We start from the raw sequence: 19,524 nt of genomic DNA, 5'->3' as shown, positions 1-19,524 counted from the left end.
AGATTCGGCTCAGATCCTGCGTTGTTGTGGCTGTGGTGTAGGCCGGCAGCTACAGTTCCGATTAGACTCCTAGCCTGGGAACTTCCATATGCCACGGGTGTGGCCCTAGAAAAGGCAAAAATCCAAAAAAAAAAAAAAAAAAAAAAAAAAAAAGTGAGCTCAAAGAATCTGATCTACTAAGTTGTAAAAATGAGAACACTGAGTTATCATTTGTGTTCCTCTGACCATTCAATCATCCGTAATCCCAATGTCCTTTTTTTCCTTTCTCTCTCTTTAAAATTACTTTTTGTACAAAGGACTTCAGGGAGTTAGTTCTAAATCCTGGTAGTAAATCCTGAAGTAAACTTCACCTTTGAAAAAGGTGCAGCCTTAGTTATTTTACTTATTTATTTGTTGTCATTGTATTATATATAAGCTAATATCTTTGTTTTCCTGAAAGGCATAAATATTTATAAGGTTCCAATATTTGATAAAGGAAGAGCTTTGGAATTTCCTCTTCTCTTTTCTTGCATAGAGTATATATAACCAAAGGCTTAGGAATTGCTAATTCAAACACTTTGAGAGTCTTTGTTTCCTTTAAATTAACACCTTTCAGCTCAGCAGGTGGCCTCCAACCCCAGCTGGAAGAACCTGCTAAGGGAGCTGTGGAGCTGTCCCCAGGAAGGACCCTCCTCGAGTCCACTGCCCCTCTTCCCACAGAAGCTCAGACCTCCATTCAAGGGTGAGGAGAGGCAAGTCCCACGTGATCTGAGACGGTGGTGCAGGGAGAGAGCTGTCTCTTACCTTGTCTGCCCTGTCCTTCTCCACTCCGTATTTGCCCCCGAAGCCTCTTGCCGCATCGGTCTGAGAGGAGTGCTTCTCCACCTCAGCCACATATTCATGGCCCACAGCGCTCTGAGAAAAGTCAAGATAGAGGGATGAGTGAGAAGATAAAATTGATCATGAAAAAATAAAATGATGCAGAGAAGGATGGGATGTAAGAATGTAAAAAACTCCATTCTGGATCAGACTGATAACCTTTGAGGAATGTGTGATGGAAGGCCAAGGCGACTTTTTTGGAGCCTTGCACATCCTGATTCCTCCTTAATACCACCAGGAACCATCACTTAGGAAACTCCCATAGGATGGCTTGGGATCCAGAAGGATAGAGACTATGTAGACAGAGGAGTGCTTAAACCACAATCAAAAAGAGGGTGGAACAAGGGCTTTGGGCACCAAATTAGAATGAGGATGGTTATTAGGGAGAGACCTAAGGGGACTGACTAGATGCCATAGCCATGATTGAAGATTTCACTCACATAACCAGGTGCTTTGTCCTGGATCTTTGCTCTTATTTGACCATCAAAGTTCAGAGGTGCCACCTGAATCCTGCCAGTAATAGTGATTGACTCTTTACACCAATGGGAGCTGGTAGACAATACTATGGGTAATCCAAGGTGGCATATAATTTAATTATTTTTTTATTCCCTTCTAATTTTTCCTCCATCTACTATTTTCTATTTGGTTTTGAAAGGTACTTCTCTTTTAATATTTAGATATGAATGCTTTAATAATCTTGGAATTGAGCAATACTTCAAATCAAATAGTGTTAGCTTGCAGAATCTCAGATAAAAAGAAATTAGAAAATTTCTTCTTCCTCTTGTATTTCCAGTTCCATGCTGGGATAAATATCAATTCAGAGATTGGTGTGAAGCACTGCCTTACATGAGCTCCTGGGAACTCATTTTTCAGTGTCTGGGGGTCTGTATGGGTCAACTTTGCTTGCTGATTTCAAGAATGATGACTATTTTATTTTTTCTGAGGAGTTCTATGGGAGAATACAATGCCCACACTGCACTTTACACAATGACAAAACAAAGCGCTTCTTAAGGGTGAACTAAAGGTTTTCATGGAAATGTGGGGTTTTTTTTCTCCCTAGAGATTAAACTTTTTTCCTTATAGAACTATATCTCCATCTTTGAGTTAGGAAAATCAATGGAAAAATATGGTTCAATACCCAAGCTTTCTTTTATCATGCTTTCATAGTATCTAATGGATAAAGGAAAAATAAATATATTTGAGAGCATCTAATGGATAAATTCACATCAATATGTTTTACACCTATGTGCAAATAATATAAGTGATATGTATATATACACATATACATATAAAGAAACCAGTAAGAGAAGTTGCAGCATAGACATAATACACATACATTTAAAAGCAGTAAATTATTTTTTAAAAATTTCATTGGAATATAGTTGACTTACAATGTTGTATTAGTTTTAGGTATACAATAAAGTGAACTAGTTATACATATAAATATATCCATTGTCTTTTTGCCATATAGGGTATTACAAACTATACAGTAGATTTTTCTTGTGCTATACAGTACGTTCTTGTTTTGCTTTTGCTTTTTTTTTTTTTTTTTTCTTTTTTATGGCCACACTTGTGGCATATGGAAGTTCTGCAGGCTTGGGGTTGAATCCTGCACCACAGCCAGAGCAACACCAGGTCCGAGCTGCCTCTGTGACCTACGCTGCATTTTGCAGCACTGCTGGATCCTTAACCCACGAAGCAAAGCCAGGGATCAAACCTGCATCCTCACGGAGACAATGTCAAGCCCTTAACCTACTGAGCCACAACAAGAACTCCAGTAGGTTCTTGTTCATCCTCTATTTTATACAGGAGTGGCTATGTTATTCCCACCCTCTCAATTCCTCTCCCTCCCTGCAACAGTTTCACCTATGGTAATCATAAGATTGGCTTTGAAATCTGTGTTTGTTTCTATTTTATAAATAAGTTCTTTTGTATCTTTTTTTTTTATTAGATTCCATGTGATTTTAAAACATAGTTCCCCTCTCTATGTGTGCTCCCTGTCTCCTCAGTCTAAGAGGTACAGTGTGGCTGGGCCTCCAACAGGCCAACTCTTCTAAATTCTTGGCTTCCATTTTCTGCCATCTATGTTTTATGTGTTGAAATCAGGGGGAAAATGATATAAATAATATACATACAAATAATATGTGGACATTCTCTTTTAAAACCCAAATGAATATTTTACTTTTGAATTAAGTTTTAAATCATGAAACCAACAACTGAATCAAACTTTTTTTTTTTTTTTTTTTTTTTTTTTTTAAAGCAAATATCCCCCTTTCAACTCACCTTGTCCATCCGGTCTCTTTCTACCCCAAATCGACCTCCGTAACCATGGGATGCTTTGGGCCCTGACTCCATCTCCTTCTTCTTGAGAATATCATGCTCCTCTGACACTTTGTTTCTCAGCTGGTGGATGCTGGAAGTAACCACATCACGGACACACATCTAGCATAGAGAAGTCAACAAACTCTCCTTCCCAGAAAAGAAGAAATCTTGCAGTGTGTTCTGTTCATTTTTAGCACTAGCCCCCAGAGTACACCAGTGTTGGGTTCGGAAATAAGAGGTTAGTGTGGCCTGCACATATAGCCTGATATAAACACTCCATAAGTCAATAGTATTTCCTCTGGTCTATTGATTTGCTCACTAAATAACCTTCTGATATTTAGTCTTATGTTCCTAAATATTAGAGGACAGCGATATCTATATTCTAGTAACTGAAAAGTTATTTTCCTCTCTGAATGGATCTGCTGTCTAACAACTAGATACTGTACCTTAAGAAGCACAAAGATATTCATATACCCTTTACCCACACATTTTAGTCCTAGAAGTCTACCCCAAAGAAATAATTTTACATATGTAAAAGCTTAATGTCCAATGATATTCCCTGAAACATTGTATTTAATAGCAAGAACGAACAAACAATTTATATTAAAAAAATTAGGGGAGGAGTTCCATCGTGGCTCAGTGGTTAACGAATCTGACTATGAACCATGAGGTTGTGGGTTTGATCCCTGGCCTTGCTCAGTGGGTTAAGGATCTGGCGCTGCCAGGAGCTGTGGTGTAGGTCTAAGGATCTGGCCTTGCTGTGGCTCTGGTGTAGGCCAGCAGCTATAGCTCCGATTCGACCTATAGCCTGGGAACCTCCATATGCTGCAGATGCAGCCCTAGAAAAAAGACAGAAAAAAAAAAAAGAAAAAGACAAAAGAACATTAGGGAATAGTTAAGTAAGTTACATATTACTTTTCAGTGGTACACAATAAAGTCATTAAAAACGATGATTATGAGAAATGCAGCATTGGGAAATTTATCTATACATTAAGTATTTTGTGTACTTTCTTGTCAGAAATGAATGCCCTTCACCCTTCTCCTAAATCTGATAATTTCTGAGAGAACTAAAAACTAATAAAACTCACTAATAAAATTCACTCTTGGAGTTCCTGTCATGGTTCAGCAGAAATGAACCTGACTAGCATCTATGAGGATGAATGGTCCCTGGCCTCACTCAGTGGCCTAAGGATCCCGTGTTGCCATGAGCTGTGGTGGTCACAGACGTGGCTCGGATCACATGTGGCTGTGGCTGTGGCTGTGTTGTAGGCTGGCAGCTACAGCTCTGATTCAATCACTAGCCTGGGAACTTCCATATGCCGTGGGAGCAGCTCTAAAAAAATTTAAAAAATAATAATTAAAACAAAAATTCACTCTCATCACTAATTGCTGTAACACTTTAAGGCTCAAATAAACTTGATTTGGTTAACTCCATCCTTAAGAGAATTTAACACCAATAGAAAGTGTTCTCCTTCTTTCTTCACTTTCATCTTTACCATGTGGGTAGAGAAAACCTCTGCTGTCTCTTTGGCCTGAGGCTATGAAATGACAGCTCAGCACCAGCACCAGCTCCAGTAAGTGACAGGGCTGATACTTTGACATGTATAAGGACTGCTGGGGATTCTTAGAAACATCTTCCCACAGCAAGAAATGGAGGTGTAGGGAACTGAGATAGTGATGCTCCTGGGACTTCACCAGCTCAGATATATTGGTAACAGATAGAATGGTCATCTCACAGCAGAAATTCTCCTCTTTCATGGAAGAATAGATCCACCTTGTGGCCTTGTCGTATAAGCCAAATGGAGGTCTTTTTAAAAAGACTTCTCAGCTTTAGTCAAGGTTAATTTTAGAAAGCTGGCTTTGAACCAGATGAAATTAAGCTACAAGCTGGAAGAACCCTCTGTTCCCGTGCCTGTCCTAAGCCCTCTGGCAGCAGTAAAGGCAGACATCCTATGCTGCTAGTTTGACTACACCAACACTTTAGAACTGTCTGTGTCAAAAAAGTTATTGGTTCCAAGAACATGGATATGACCAATTCTTCCCAACCAAAGTATTCTGGTGAATAATGAGGAAAATGAGATTAAATTATTTTCAAAGGGAAAAATCTGCAAAGTTTTAATAAATCCAATGACTGTTACATGGGTCATAATTGTATTACAGTTGAAACAAGTTTTTAAAAGGGATTAGAAAATGAGCTTCAGACTTGTGGTTGCCAAGTGGGATGGACTGAGATTTGGGGTTAGCAGAGGCAAACTACTACATTTAGAATGGATAAGCAATGAGGTCTTACTATATAGCACAGGGAACTATATCCAATCACTTGTGATAGACCATGAAAGAAGATAAAATGAGAAAAAGAATGCATATATACAGATGACTGAATCACTTCACTGTACAGCAGAAATTGACAGAACATTGTAAACTAACTATAATTTTAACATAAATAAAAAGAAAAGGAAATGAGCTTCAGGAATATCAACCGAATAGATGACAGGGGAGCTAGTCAGAGAATCATGACAATAGATAATATAATTAGAGCGAAAATTTTGGGGCCAACAAAGACCAACTTCTTATCAAATTCTGTAGAATATAGCTGAAGCCACTCTAAATATGTGTTAGTTATGTTATTCCTTTATTAAGTATTAATTAAACCTTTGGGTGTGAGGAATGATAAAGCTCTGATAAATAATGTATGGAGATAGGAATCAGGTGAAAGATACAGAGAGGAAAAAAAATTATAACTCAGTGTACTAATAGGCATACTTAAGAAAGTTTTGAAAAATTAACTCTCACATACCTATTTTAAGTGTTTTTTTTTGTTGTTTGGTTTTTTGTTGTTGTTGTTTTTTTTTTTAAGGGCCACACCTGCATATGCAAGTTTCTAGACTAGGGGTTGAATCAGAACTGCAGCCGCCGGCCTACACCACAGCCACAGCAATGCCAGATCTGAGCTGCATCTGCGACCTACACCACAGTTTATGCCAACGTCGGATCCTTACCCCACTGAGCAAGGCCAAGGACTGAACCCACATCCTCATGGATATAAGTCAGGTTCGTTACTGCTGAGCCACAGTAGGAACTCCCTTAAGTTTCAAAATATCTTGGAATTGAATAAAGCAATGTAGTTTATAGGATCCAAGTGAAATCCAGACCCTCAAAGATGAGCTAAGAGGAGGAACAGATTTTTTTATTTGCATTACAAAAGTAAAAGCAGAAAGGTGAGTGACACAGACTATAAGATTTTATTCATAGCCAATATGATCATAGATGTAGAAAATCCTAAAGAACATACAAAAGTGTGCTGTTAGAACTATTAAGTGCATGTAGCAAGGTCCCAAGAGACACAATCACTATCAAAATCAATTTTATTTCTGCATACTAGGCACGGACATTTGGAAACTTAAAAAATAAACACCACCTACCATCACATGAAATAATATGAAAATATTTTTAGCATAAATTTAACAAAAATGTGCAAGACTTGAATGATGAAAAATATTTCTGAAAAAATTAAAGAAGACTTAAATAAATGGAGCTATATTCTATGTTCATGGATTGGAAGACTTAATATCATTAAGATGTCAGTTCTCTTCAAAATGATGGAGTATAGATTCAGTGCAATCCCAATCAAAATACCAAGAGGCATTTTTGGAATTGTTTAGCTAATTCTAAAATATATGTGGAAATGTGGGAGTGCCCATTGTGGCTCAGTGGTTAACGAATCCTACTAGGAACCATGAGGTTATGGGTTCGATCCCTGGCCTTGATCAGTGGGTTAAGGATCTGGCATTGCCGTGAGCTGTGGTGAAGGTCACAGATCTGATACAGCTCAGATCTCAAGTTGCTGTGGCTGTGGCAGAGGCAGCTCTGATTAGACCCCTAGCCTGGGAACCTCCATATGCCATGGGAGCTAACCTAGAAAAGACAAAAGAAAAAAAAAAAGCCAAAAATAAGTAAATAAAATATATGTGGAAATGTAAAATCCTAGGACAGTAAAAATTAAAAAAAAAAAAAAAAAAGTTGGAGGACCACCTGATATCATGACTTATTATAAGGGTACAATAATCAGCACAGTATTGTATAGGTCAAGATAGACATACAGATTGATAAAATGGTCTAGAAATAGACCCACATGTATAGGTCAAAGACATCAGGCAAGTCAATGGGAGAAGAAACAGTATTGTTAGAATAATGAAATATCCATATAGGAACTTCCATGTTTGCCTCATACGGTACACAAAAGCTAATTTGAAATAGGTCATAGACTTAAATGTAAATGTTAAAACCATAAATCTTTTAAAACAAAGCATAGGAAAAATCTTTACAATTTTGAGGTAGGAAAAATTTCTTAGACACAGAGAGCACTAACCATAAAAATGTTGATAAACTGAGCTTCATCAGACTTAATATCTTCTGATATTCAAAAGAAGCTATTTATAAAATGAAAAGGCAAGCTACAGTCTGGAAAGATATATTTGTAAAAAACATATGTCACAAAATACCTGTATTCAGAATATATGTAGAATTCTTAAAATTCATTGAGAATACAAACAGCCCAGTTTAAACGTGAGAAAAAGATTTGAATAAATACTTCAAATAAAGATATATGAAGATACATGAAAGGCACATGAAAAGATGCTCAATAAAATTAGTCAGCAGGAATACACAAATTAAAATCACCACACACTGACAAGAATGGTTAAAATTAAAAATACTAACAATACCACGTATACACAAAGATGTGGAGAAACTGAAACCCATATATTATTGGTAGGAATAAAAAACAGCAAATTCCTTTCAGAAAAAATTTTGGCATTTTCTTAAAATGTTAAAACAGGCTTATGATATAACTTAGGAATTCTACTCTTAGGTATTTTCCAAGAGAAATAAAAATATACACTAATAAAAAGATTTGGACCAAAATGTTCATGACAGCTTTATTTATAACAGCCCTAATTTGTCAACAACACAAATGTCCATCAACAGGGTAATAAACCAAAAAGAACAAAATAATGCCATTTGCAGCAACATGGATGCAACTAGAGACACTCATACTGAGTGAAGTAAGTCAGAAAGAGAAAGACAAATACCATAGGATACCACTTATATCTGGAATCTAATTTAAGGCACAAATGAACCTTTCCACAGAAAAGAAAATCATGGACTTGGAGAATAGACTTGTGGTTGCCAAGGGGAGAGGGAGGGAGTGGGATGAATGGGGTGCTTGGGGTTAATAGATGCAAATGATTGCTTTTGAAATAGATTAGCAATGAGATCCTGCTGTGTAGCACTGGAAACTGTGTCTAGTCACTTATGATGGAGCATGATAATGGGAGAAAAAAGAATGTATACATGTATGTGTAACGGGATCACCATGCTGTATAGTAGAAAAAAAATTGTATTGGGGAAATAACAATAAAAAAAATAAAGAAAAAAACAAGGTAATAAACCAAACTGTGGTTTATCTGTACAATGGAATACTTGACAGTAAAAAGGAACAAAAGACTGATACATACGAGAGCATAAATAGATCTCAAGAATAAGATGCTGAGCTAAAGAAGACAGACACAAAAGTATACATTCTATATCATTTCATGTACATGAAATTCTAGGATAGGCAAAACTAATCTGCAGTGACAAGAAGCAAATCAGCTCTTACATCCAGCCAGGGGTGGGGTGGGGTATATTGACTGTAAAGAGTCGCATGAGCACAAAGGAACAAGAGCGGTGAGAAGAAGATGGAGAAAAGGCAAAAGCCCTTGAAAACCATGCAGTTCCTAGGAAACACTTGGCTGCTTGTAACAGCCTGGCCCAGGACTCCTCTACATAACAGATGAAGAATGGATAGGATCATTTGAATTATAGAACAAATTACCAAACCACTCCCCAGACTAAATATATTTTAGGCAGACCTAAAAAAGAAAGATCATGGTGTGGGGGATGGTAGTGAGATTAATGAGAACCACAATCACTTCCTCTTCCTGCTTTGAGTCATCGGAGCTCTGCAGCTACTCTTCTCTTCTTCAACTTCCCCCTCCTTTCCAAGGACCTCAGTGATTCCTATCGGACTTTAAAGATTATCTTCGCCCAAACTAGCCAGAAAGAAGCCCAGAATATTAGAGACTTACAATGGGAAGCTCCTCTAGAAGCCTTTTTGATCCCAATGGGAAGGCCGGGAATCAGAGGAAAAGTGACTTGTTCAAGATCACCTGGCTAGTACTTAGCAGAGACCAGGCTTTTACACCTCCATAGCCTGGGCAAAAGGGAGGGAAGTGAGTTTTTGTGGAAATGTCTCCACTTTATTCTATCAGATACAGAGACTGTTAGGCTAATCAGGAAACACCCAGGGTCACCCCATATTCCAACTCCAGGGGCCATCGGTCAAAGTAATACATATATATATATATACATATATATATATATATATATACCCACACACACACACACACACACATTGGATTGTGCAACACAACAGTCCAGGTAAATGCCACTTAGGGAGAAGGAAGATTGTCATCAGTTTTCATGTTTATTTTAGGTTTTTAGGAAGAAAATCTGATTCAAATAATCCATATTAACAGGAAAAAGAAATAACGCTATTGAGCTAAGAGGTGCTCAGTACCACACTAGACATTGATAAATGCTGGTTCACTGCAGGGTAGCTATTATTATCCTTATCTGATATATGAATAAGCTGAGATTCAGAGAGGCCATGTGTCTAATTCACACTGCTACCAATGTCAGAGCTGTAAATTGAATCTAAATCTCTGATATCCAAACTCAAGCTCTTTCATAAGATCAGGGCAGGGATTTAGGCATCTTCCTTAAAATATTCTATTCCTACCATGTATGAGTCGGGGGAAGGTACAAGGAGAATTTGTATCCTGATCTTAACAGTTCTCAGGATACTAGGGCTAAATGGCCTTTACTCAGAAAAGGAAAAGGATCTTCGCTGGGGCAGGATTGATGAGCCTACCAAGGAGCAGCATCAGAGAAGATTCCTGCATGACACAATTCCATATTTTCACTTTCCAATTGCTTACAGTTCCTCGAGATAAAACACTTAGGTCTGACTAAACAACAAGGCATATTGTAATATTCAGTACCACATATAATTAAGTTGAATAAACATGTGCCAAGTTTTCAGAGTGGGTTATTTGTGCAATGTGATCATCCATTGACACTTTTTAAATCTAGAAGAAAATGAGGTTAAAAACACCGTTGTTAGTGTCAGGGAGGGGAGTTTAAAATGGAGCCTAAAATTATTAATTTTGCCAATTTATTTACTTTTTAATGTTTCTCTTGTTATATTGTTTATTGTATCTGTTGGACATTCTGACACTATTCAAAGTAAACACCCCTGGTTAGACAATCCTGAAGAAATCCATGGAAAAGCAGAAGGAATCTCTCAGTCCTAATATACCATATCCCACAGAAACTCCTGGATTTGTCTGTGGGCAACTTCCTTTTCTTATGGAATCAGTTTATTGTTTGGGGTTTGCACTTTTTTTTCTGGTAAAATATTGGGTCATAATCTTTAAGAGCCCTAAACACCATTACTAAAATAGTTTCAATCAGCAGGTTTTCCAAGTGTCGTATTTCTTCATATGCTTCATATGACCATTCATGGCATCTCATTTCTGCCAAGTAGCCAAAGACAAATTTTATTTTAAAAGTCATTTAGGCCAGGCATGGGACCTGATATGTTCTTTTTATAGCATTTGTCCTCAGCTCTTTACCTTGACATTTTACTGAATCCTCCTTGGTCCATCTGGAGTCACCCTACAATCCAGATACACATTTATATACATGTGAACAGACAGATAACAAGTGATAGGAGCTCAGCACTTCCCTCTGAACCCCTCAGGACTTAATGAAGGAAGAGAGACAGTTAAAATAATAGACCCATTTGGGGAAGTATCAGAGTAGTTAGAAATAAAAGATACCAGGTTTAGGGGGTAAGAGGAGAGACATGAAACAAATACACAGAGTTCCCGTCGTGGTGCAGCGGAAACGATTCCAAGTAGGAACCATGAGGTTGCGGTTTTGATCCCTGGCCTCGCTCAGTGGGTTAAGGATCTGGCGTTGCCATGAGCTGGGGTGTAGGTCACAGACTCGTCTTGGATCTGGCATTGCTGTGGCAGTGGCGTAGGCTGGCAGCTATAGCTCTGATTCGACTTCTAGCCTGGGAACCTCCATATGCCGAGGATGTGGCCCTTAAAAAAAAAAAAAAAAAAGAAACATATACACAATGACACACTTAGGGACATTCGGCGAGACTGGAGAAAACACAAAGACACACAGGCATGAATTCTCTCCTTCCTTTGCCCCTCAAGCCTTCTCCTGAGCCTCCAGGTTTCCACGGGCTCCTCCCACACCTCTTTCCCTCATCCCAGTCCTTCTGGCACCTACTTGATGTGCTCGGTGCGTCCAGAGCCCTCGATGGTCTTGGCCCCCCATCGCTGCTCCTTCTCAGAGATGTCATTCTGCAAAAGACAGCACTCAGCAATAAGAGAGGACAAGAGATGCGCCAGCTGAGAGAGGCCTCCCAGCTGGCACACATGCCCCCCTTCCCCCACAACGCCCCTTGCATCAGCTGCTTCCTTCCATCAGGGTCTTTTTTTTTTTTTTTTTTTTTTTTTTTGTCTTTTTGCTATTTTTTTGGGCCGTTCCCATGGCATATGGAGGTTCCCAGGCTAGGGGTCTAATCGGAGCTGTAGCCACTGGCCTACGCCAGAGCCACAGCAACGCTGGATCCGAGCCGTGTCTGCAACCTACACCACAGCTCAAGGCAACGCCAGATCGTTAACCCACTGAGCAAGGGCAGGGACCGAACCTGCAACCTCATGGTTCCTAGTCGGATTCGTTAACCACTGCGCCACGATGGGAACTCCCTCCATCAGGGTCTTTACCCAGACTCCTCTCTATGCATGCCTCATCCAGAACCCCACGGTAAAATTAGACTGGTGAACACTGAAACCTCCCTTTCTACTCTGCATCCCTCAAACTTTCTTCTTCAGGTCTTCCTACAACTTCTGAATCCGGCCAAATTATACACCTCCAGCTCAAATGCTGGCTTTTAGGCCAAAGGAGACCCAGCTAACCCCAGCGTAGCCTGCCATATCTTGTCAGTCACAATGTCAAAACTCTGCATCTGTCTCCTTCCATCCTTAACACAGGCTACCATGCAGGTCCTACACATGATAGCCAATTGTCCTGCCAGCCAGCCCACCATGAGGGTTTTCCCAGCCCCAGATTTTTCTAAGCACCTTCAAAGGTTTCAGGGTGGCCCCTGTCCTCCCCACCACACTTCATTGTCCGAGAAAAGCTATTTCCAAACTCACCACAAAATCAGGGTCTGTGTCCCAGTCATCACCCTGGGTCTCCATGGAAACAGATACATCATGCCCTACTACAGACTTCCACATCTGAGGGTGACAGAAAATGGGAATAATTAGGTGAAAAAAATCAAAAGGAGGGAAAACAAGAATGCTGATGTTAATAATATAGCAGCCCAATGTTTCTTGTAATTTTTTCTGAGAAGAGGTGAAGCAGATGGAAGTTTTAGGAAAGCACTTTTTGTTCAGTTAGAGGAGGGGGCATGGGGATTTATTTAAGACAAACTTACATGGCCTGGGCTCATTAATCTGGAGAGAATTCATCATGGGAGTAGATAACACTAAATAACCTGGGTATCAGAACTGCTGAGATGCTTCACTTGTATCAAGAGGCCAGACAGGTAGTGGCTTAAAGTATGAGGGATGCTTGAATATCCCAGGAATTACAGCAGCATTTCACTCAGGTATCTGCTTATGACTTCTTTCATAGCTGTCAGAACATGTGTCTGTCCAGCTACTGATAAAGAGAACATCTATACGCCTCTCTAAAACCTGCTTAACTTGGAGAATTTTTCCAGCCTCTACTCTGAAACCGGCAACTGCACAGCTGCATGTGTCAATGGGGGCACTCAACTGAAGCTGCTACACTGAACAATGCATGGGGAGGCATTATTTGCTGAGAACAAGTTATTTATTGTTCAACTTTTAAAAAAAGCTTAACTATTTTTTTTTTTTTTTTTGGTCTCTTTTGAGCCTCACCCATGGCATAGGGAGGTTCCCAGGCTCAGGATGGAATCAGAGCTACAGCTGCTGGCCTATGCCACAGCCACAGCAACATCAGATCCGAGCCACTTCTGTGACCTACCAACCACAGCTCATGGCAATGCCGGATCCTTAATCCACTGAGTGAGGCCAGGGTTGAACCACGTCCTCTTGGATACTAGTCAGGTTCGTTAACCCCTGAACCACGAGGGAACTCCCAGTTTAAGTATATTTTCAAAGATACCTATCTCCAAAAAGAGTACATAATAAGTCCCTGGTTTTGAACATTAAGAATTATTACACTGTCATTAACTAAATGTTAAAGATATATTTAGAGAACACCAGTTTGAGGGGGTGCCACTGAGGCATTCCCAGTGTTTCTGCTGGTCCCCCCAGACCTGTGTAAGGAGCTGTACAGGTGCTCTATATCTATGGGATCCTGGCTCTTGATGTGAAGTGGAAAGAAGAGACAAGGCTCATCTGCTCTGGTGGTGAGACTTCTTGACCCTGCTGACACTTGCTAGCTGACAACCCCCTGCCCACCCTTCCCTGCTCAGACTCCTTCCCCACACTCTTTCCTATCTCTTAAAGGAGCCCCTCTTACAACCACTCCTAGGACCCTCCTGTCTCTCCAGCCAGGCACTCAGCCTCTCTGATTTGCATTCCACTTGAAAACTCCAACCTACTCCAGCTCTTTGAAAAACCCCTTGGAAACCAGAACAAGAGGAATTCGAGGGTAGACTGGTTAATGAGATGCAAAGAGGACACTGGGGAAGTACTGACCAAGTCAGCTGGACAGTGGGATGAGTCATTGCTGAGAGTAGCCCTGCCTTCCCCTGTGGGGTAACAACAATGGATGGGGACCATGAAGCTAACACCTCTAGTCCTGGCTTTTGGGCCACTCTGCCACAAAAGGACTTCACATAGAAAACTGGAAAATAGAAGTTTTTGAAGTATCCGTGGGCTGAGAAGCAGCATGGAGGACCAATGGTCCCGGCTTCTTTCCTGCTGTTCAGGCCTCAGCCTTACTCTCCCATAAGCCTCCCATCCTCATGTACTTTTGAAACAAAGGGCAGGCTTTCTGACACAGGCAATTTAGTATCCTTGAGCTACTGGTCAGAAATAAGGAAGCCCATACATGTTATCTAGAGGTGGAATCCAGAGTAACGTGGTGAGGCCTGGAGTCCAGGATGTCAAGGCTTCATCATGAGGCTGCCTCAGAAAAGTACACAGACTGGGAATCAGAAGAGACCAGGAAGTCAACATAGAGACCATATGTACTTATTTGCCAGGTACCAGCCTAAGCAAATGACAAATATCAATGAAAACAATTTGGTAAATCATTGAACATCCCTGATACTGTTTTTCCCAATGGAAAAGAAACAAAGAGGTTATCCTTGCGAATCCATCAAGTCCCCTCCATTCTGACACCCCGGGACTCTATGATCCAACATTCATAGAAACCTGCCCTCGTGGAACCACCATGCCTTCATTTTAGCACTTGGATCTCAGCACTGGTGTATATTAGCAACTACTACTTCCGGATCTGTTGCAGTGTCTCCCGTGGGTTTTGGCTCTGCTAGCTCACACACCCTCCGAGGGCACAGACTGTCTTCACCTCCCAACTCAGTACCTAGGAGCAAGGGGCCTTAGAGAGGGCCGTGAATTGTCAGCAGAAACCAGGGGTGGTCGAGGGCTGCTAAATCCTGTTCCCTGAGCTCCAGCCTCCTCCTTCTGCTTCTATCCCCAGATGCTCATTACCCACAACCACCCACACCCTGGACTTCTGGCCATAAAAGGTGAAAAGCCGACTAGCAGTGACTTGGCCTCTCAGCAAAGACTAAGAGCCAGGCAGGGTCCTCTCACTTCAACTCTTGTCCTGTGCCCCCCAACTTTCCCACTGCTCGGACAACTCACCTTCAACCGTGCAAGCGTTTGCTCTCAGCTCTCAGCTCTCAGCTCCTCACAGCGACACTCAGCTCCTCTCTAGCTGCTGCGACTTCAGAGCAAGAAATTCTGAGCTGCTGCTTCAGTTCCGTATTCAGGTTTTCTGTCATTTCCTGCCACCCTGTCCTCACAGCTACTTCCTGAAGTTTGAGTCAGTTCCTTCTGCTTAGGCACTTAAATAAAAAAGGATTAAATGCTTGGTGCTTGCTCTTTTGCAAGGCTTTGAGGGTCTCAGAGGTCATAAAAAAATGAACTCTCAGAGTTTATAATCTGGTCAGGGAAGCAAAACATTCAACCAGAAAATACATAAGACCATTGAAGAAAATTTGTTTCCAAAATAGGTGGGCAATTGCATCTGCTTATAGCAAAGAAATTTTGAGAATTTGGTATGGGCTAAAGACTTAATGGAAAAACTAATTTTTATGTGAATTTTCACATTTTCAAAAATCAATCTTAACATGGTAAGATTTCTTTTCCTTTTTTTTTTTTTTTTTTTTTTTTTTTTTTTTTGCCGTTCTCATAGCATATAGATGTTCCCAGGCCAGGGACTGAACCTGTGCCACAAGAGCATCCTGAGCTGCTGCAGCGACAACACCAGATCCTTAACATGCTGCGCCACAAGGGAACACCCTGAAGGGTAAGATTTAAGAAGAAACGCAATTTCTATATCACTCACATTACTTACAACTGGGGTTTGGAACTATGGAGAACAGTTTGGAGATTCCTTAAAAAAAACTAAATATAGAGTGTTCCTTCCTCTGCCATTTTTTGGAATAGTTTCAGGATAGGTGTTAACTCTTCTCTAAATTTTTGATAGAATTCGCCTGTGAAGCCATCTGGTCCTGGACTTTTGTTTGTTGGAAGTTCTTTAATCACAGCTTCAATTTCAGTACTTGTGATTGGTCCATGCATCTTTTCTATTTCTTCCTGGTTTATTCTTGGAAGATTGTACCTTTCTAAAAATTCGTCCATTTCTTCGAAGTTGTCCATTTTTATTAGCATATAGCTTCTTGTAGTAGTCTCTTATGATCCTTTGTATTTCTGTGATGTCTGCTGTAACTTCTTTTTCATTTCTAATTTAATTGATTTGAGTCCTCTCTCTTTTTTTACACTGTTGGTGGGAATGCACATTGGTGCAACTACTATGGAAAACAGTATGGAGGTCCTCAAAAAACTAAAAATAGAACTACCATATGATCCAGCAATCCCACTCCTAGGCATCTATCCAGAGAAAACCATCATTCAAAAAGATATATGCACCCAAATGTTCATTGAAGCACTGTTTATAATAGCTAAGACATGGAAGCAACCTAAATGTTCATCGACAGAGGAATGGATAAAGATGTGGTACATATACAATGGAATATTATTCAGCATAAAAAGAATGAAATAATGCCATTTGCAGCAACACGGATGGACCTAGAAACTCAAGGGAAGTTAGTCAGACAGTGAAGAACAAACATCACCTCACCTATATGTGGAATCTAAAAAAAGGATACAAATGAACTTATTTGCAGAACAGAAACAGACCCACAGACTTGAACAACTCATGGTTACCAAAGGAGACAGGTTGCGGGGGTGGGAGAAATGGACTGGAGGCTTAGGACTGGCATGTGCACACGGAAGTATACAGAATGACTGGCCAACAGGGATCTGCTGTATAGCACAGAGAACTCTACCTAGTATTCTGTGATAATCTATGTGGGAAAAGAATCTGAGAGAATGGATATGTGCATGACTGGGTCACTTTGTCATACAGTAGAAATTTTCACAAACTTGTAAATTAACTATACCTCAATAAAACTTAAAAAAACAAACACATGAATTAAAAAAAAAAACCCTAAATATATAACTACCATGTGATCCAGCAATCCCACTGCTGGGCATATATCTGGAGAAAACCATAATTTGAAAAGATACGTGCATTCCAATGTTCACTGCAGCACTATTTACATTAGCCAAGACATGGAAGCAACCTGCGTCCATCAAGAGAGGAATGGATAAAGAGGATGTGGTACATATATACAATAAAATATTACCGGCCACAAAAAAGATGAAATAATGCCATTTGCAACAACATGAATGGACCTAGAAATTAACATACTAAGCAAAGTCAGATAAAGACAAGTATCACATGAGATCACTACCATGTAGAAGCTAATAAAAAATGATACATAAAAACTTATTCACAAAAACAGAACAGACTCAAAGATTTCAAAACCAAACTTATGATTACCAAAGGGGAAATGTTACAGGGAGGGGTAAATTAGGAGGTTGGAATTGACATATACACACTACTATATAAAATAAATAACAAGGACCTACTGTAGAGCACAGGGGAATCTACTCAACATTCTGTAATAACATCTATGGGAAAAGAATCTGAAAAGGAATGGATATATGAATAACTGATTCACTTTGCTGTATACCTGAAATTAACAGAACATTAAAAGTCTACTAATAACATTTTAATAAATAAAGTGTACATTAAAAAATTGGGGTTTGTGGAGTTCCTGTCATGGTGCAGTGGAAATGAATCTGACTAGGAACCATGAGGTTGCGGGTTCGATCCCTGGCCTTGCTCAGTGGGTTAAGGATCTGGCTGTGGCTGCAGACACGGCTCGGATCCTGTGTTGCTGTGGCTGTGGCGCAGGCCGGCAGTTGTAGCTCTAATTTGACTCCTAGCCTGGGAACCTCCATATGCCGTGGGTGTGGCCCTAAAAAAAAAAAAAAAAAAAAAAAGCAAAAACCAAAAAACTGGGCTTTGCATATAGTATATGGTCAAATAAACATTGATCAATCAAATCATGGAAGGGTATAACTCTTAAGGGAAAGGTAAAACATGTGGGAAGGAAGGTTCAGAGACGGTTTAAGGGGCAGGGAGGAGTCCAATTCAGAAAGATTTGGTCCCATGTAGCAGGAAGTCTGAGAGAACTAGGTTCTAAATGATGGAAGGTCATGTGTTATTGTATTACTTTTCAGCAAGATTTACTGCCCTTCCCTTCCCTCTTGAAGTCAGACTTGCACAGGTCATTTTGTTTTGCCCAGTGAAATGTAGGAACTGATACACATCACTTTCTCGTGGAGACTTCAAGACCAGCCCAAGCTTCGCCATGCTCTTTAGTCCACTGCCCATCAAGGCAACACGCAACTCTCCAGAGTGGCTCCTTTGGCCACCTGGGTCCCCTAGTAAGGAGATCTCCAACTGAAAATGACAGCACAAGTAGAGTTCTATCCATTGTGTGGAGGACTTAGAGACTTGGACTAAAAAATAATCTTTTGCTGTTTTAGCTACTGAGAATTTGGTAGTGTTTGTGACTATATCTGACAGCCTCTCCTAATTTTGATTGACAGAGAGTTCTGATATAATCTGCTCAGTCACGAGCTCCCTAATGGACTAAGGCAGAGACTGGATGAAATATATCCTAGATACAGAGGAGAGGAATTTTTGCATTAGGATTATGACTTGAATCACTCTCCAAATCTAACTATTCTACACCTGGTGGGTAAACTGATTATTTCTCCTACATCATATTTATTATGGCAGGACCAATTTTAAGGAAGAATAAATTTTCAGAAAGGGAAAAATCTTTTAGATAATTTTGAATCCTAATTCAGTGTCAAAAACAGAGATAACCATACAGATGGCCAAAATAACACACGAAAAGATGTTCAACATCACTCATGATTAGAGAAATGCAAACCAAAACCACAATGAGGTACCACCTTACACTGGCCAGAATGGCCATCACCAAAAAGTCTACCAACAGTAAGTGCTGGAGAGGGTGTGGAGAAAAGGGAACCTTATTACACTGTTGGTGGGAATGTAATTTGGTGCAACCACTGTGACAAACAGTATGGAGATTCCTCAGAAAACTAAAAATAGAATTACCATTTGATCCAGCAATCCCACTCCTGGGCATCTATCCAGAGAAAACCATTACTCGAAAAGATATATGTACTCCAATGTTCACTGCAGTACTCTATACAATAGCCAAGACATGGAAACAACCTAAATAAATGTCCATTGACAGAAGGGTGGATAAAGAAGATGTGGTACATGTACACAATGAAATATTACTCAGCCATTAAAAGTAAAGAATTGACATCATGTGCAGCAATATGGATGGACCTGGAAGCTATCATGCTAACTGAAATCAGTCAGACAGTGAGACATCAACATCATATGCTATCACTTGCATGTAGAATCTAAAAAAAGGACATGACTAACTTCTTTGCAGAGCAGATACTACTGACTCACAGACTTTGAAAAACTTGTTTTCCAAATGAGACAGTTTGG

General features: G+C 40.0%; 1 protein-coding gene across 1 annotated transcript in view; it reads right to left on the bottom strand.

Moving 5' to 3' along the window:
- HCLS1 (hematopoietic cell-specific Lyn substrate 1) overlaps positions 1-15,362 on the bottom strand; it is a 30,702-nt gene extending 15,340 nt beyond the window's left edge. The window contains exons 1-5 of the mRNA XM_013980963.2: positions 15,195-15,362; positions 12,522-12,605; positions 11,590-11,663; positions 3,142-3,271; positions 784-894 (exon numbers count right to left, since the gene is read on the bottom strand). Coding sequence (XP_013836417.1) covers positions 784-894; positions 3,142-3,271; positions 11,590-11,663; positions 12,522-12,605 — 399 coding nt within the window. The 5' untranslated portion in view covers positions 15,195-15,362. The remainder of the gene's footprint in view (positions 1-783; positions 895-3,141; positions 3,272-11,589; positions 11,664-12,521; positions 12,606-15,194) is intronic.

This window comes from Sus scrofa, chromosome 13, assembly GCF_000003025.6.
Source record: "Sus scrofa isolate TJ Tabasco breed Duroc chromosome 13, Sscrofa11.1, whole genome shotgun sequence".
Taxonomy (NCBI): domain Eukaryota; kingdom Metazoa; phylum Chordata; class Mammalia; order Artiodactyla; family Suidae; genus Sus; species Sus scrofa.
This window is presented reverse-complemented; position numbering and strand designations above follow the sequence as displayed.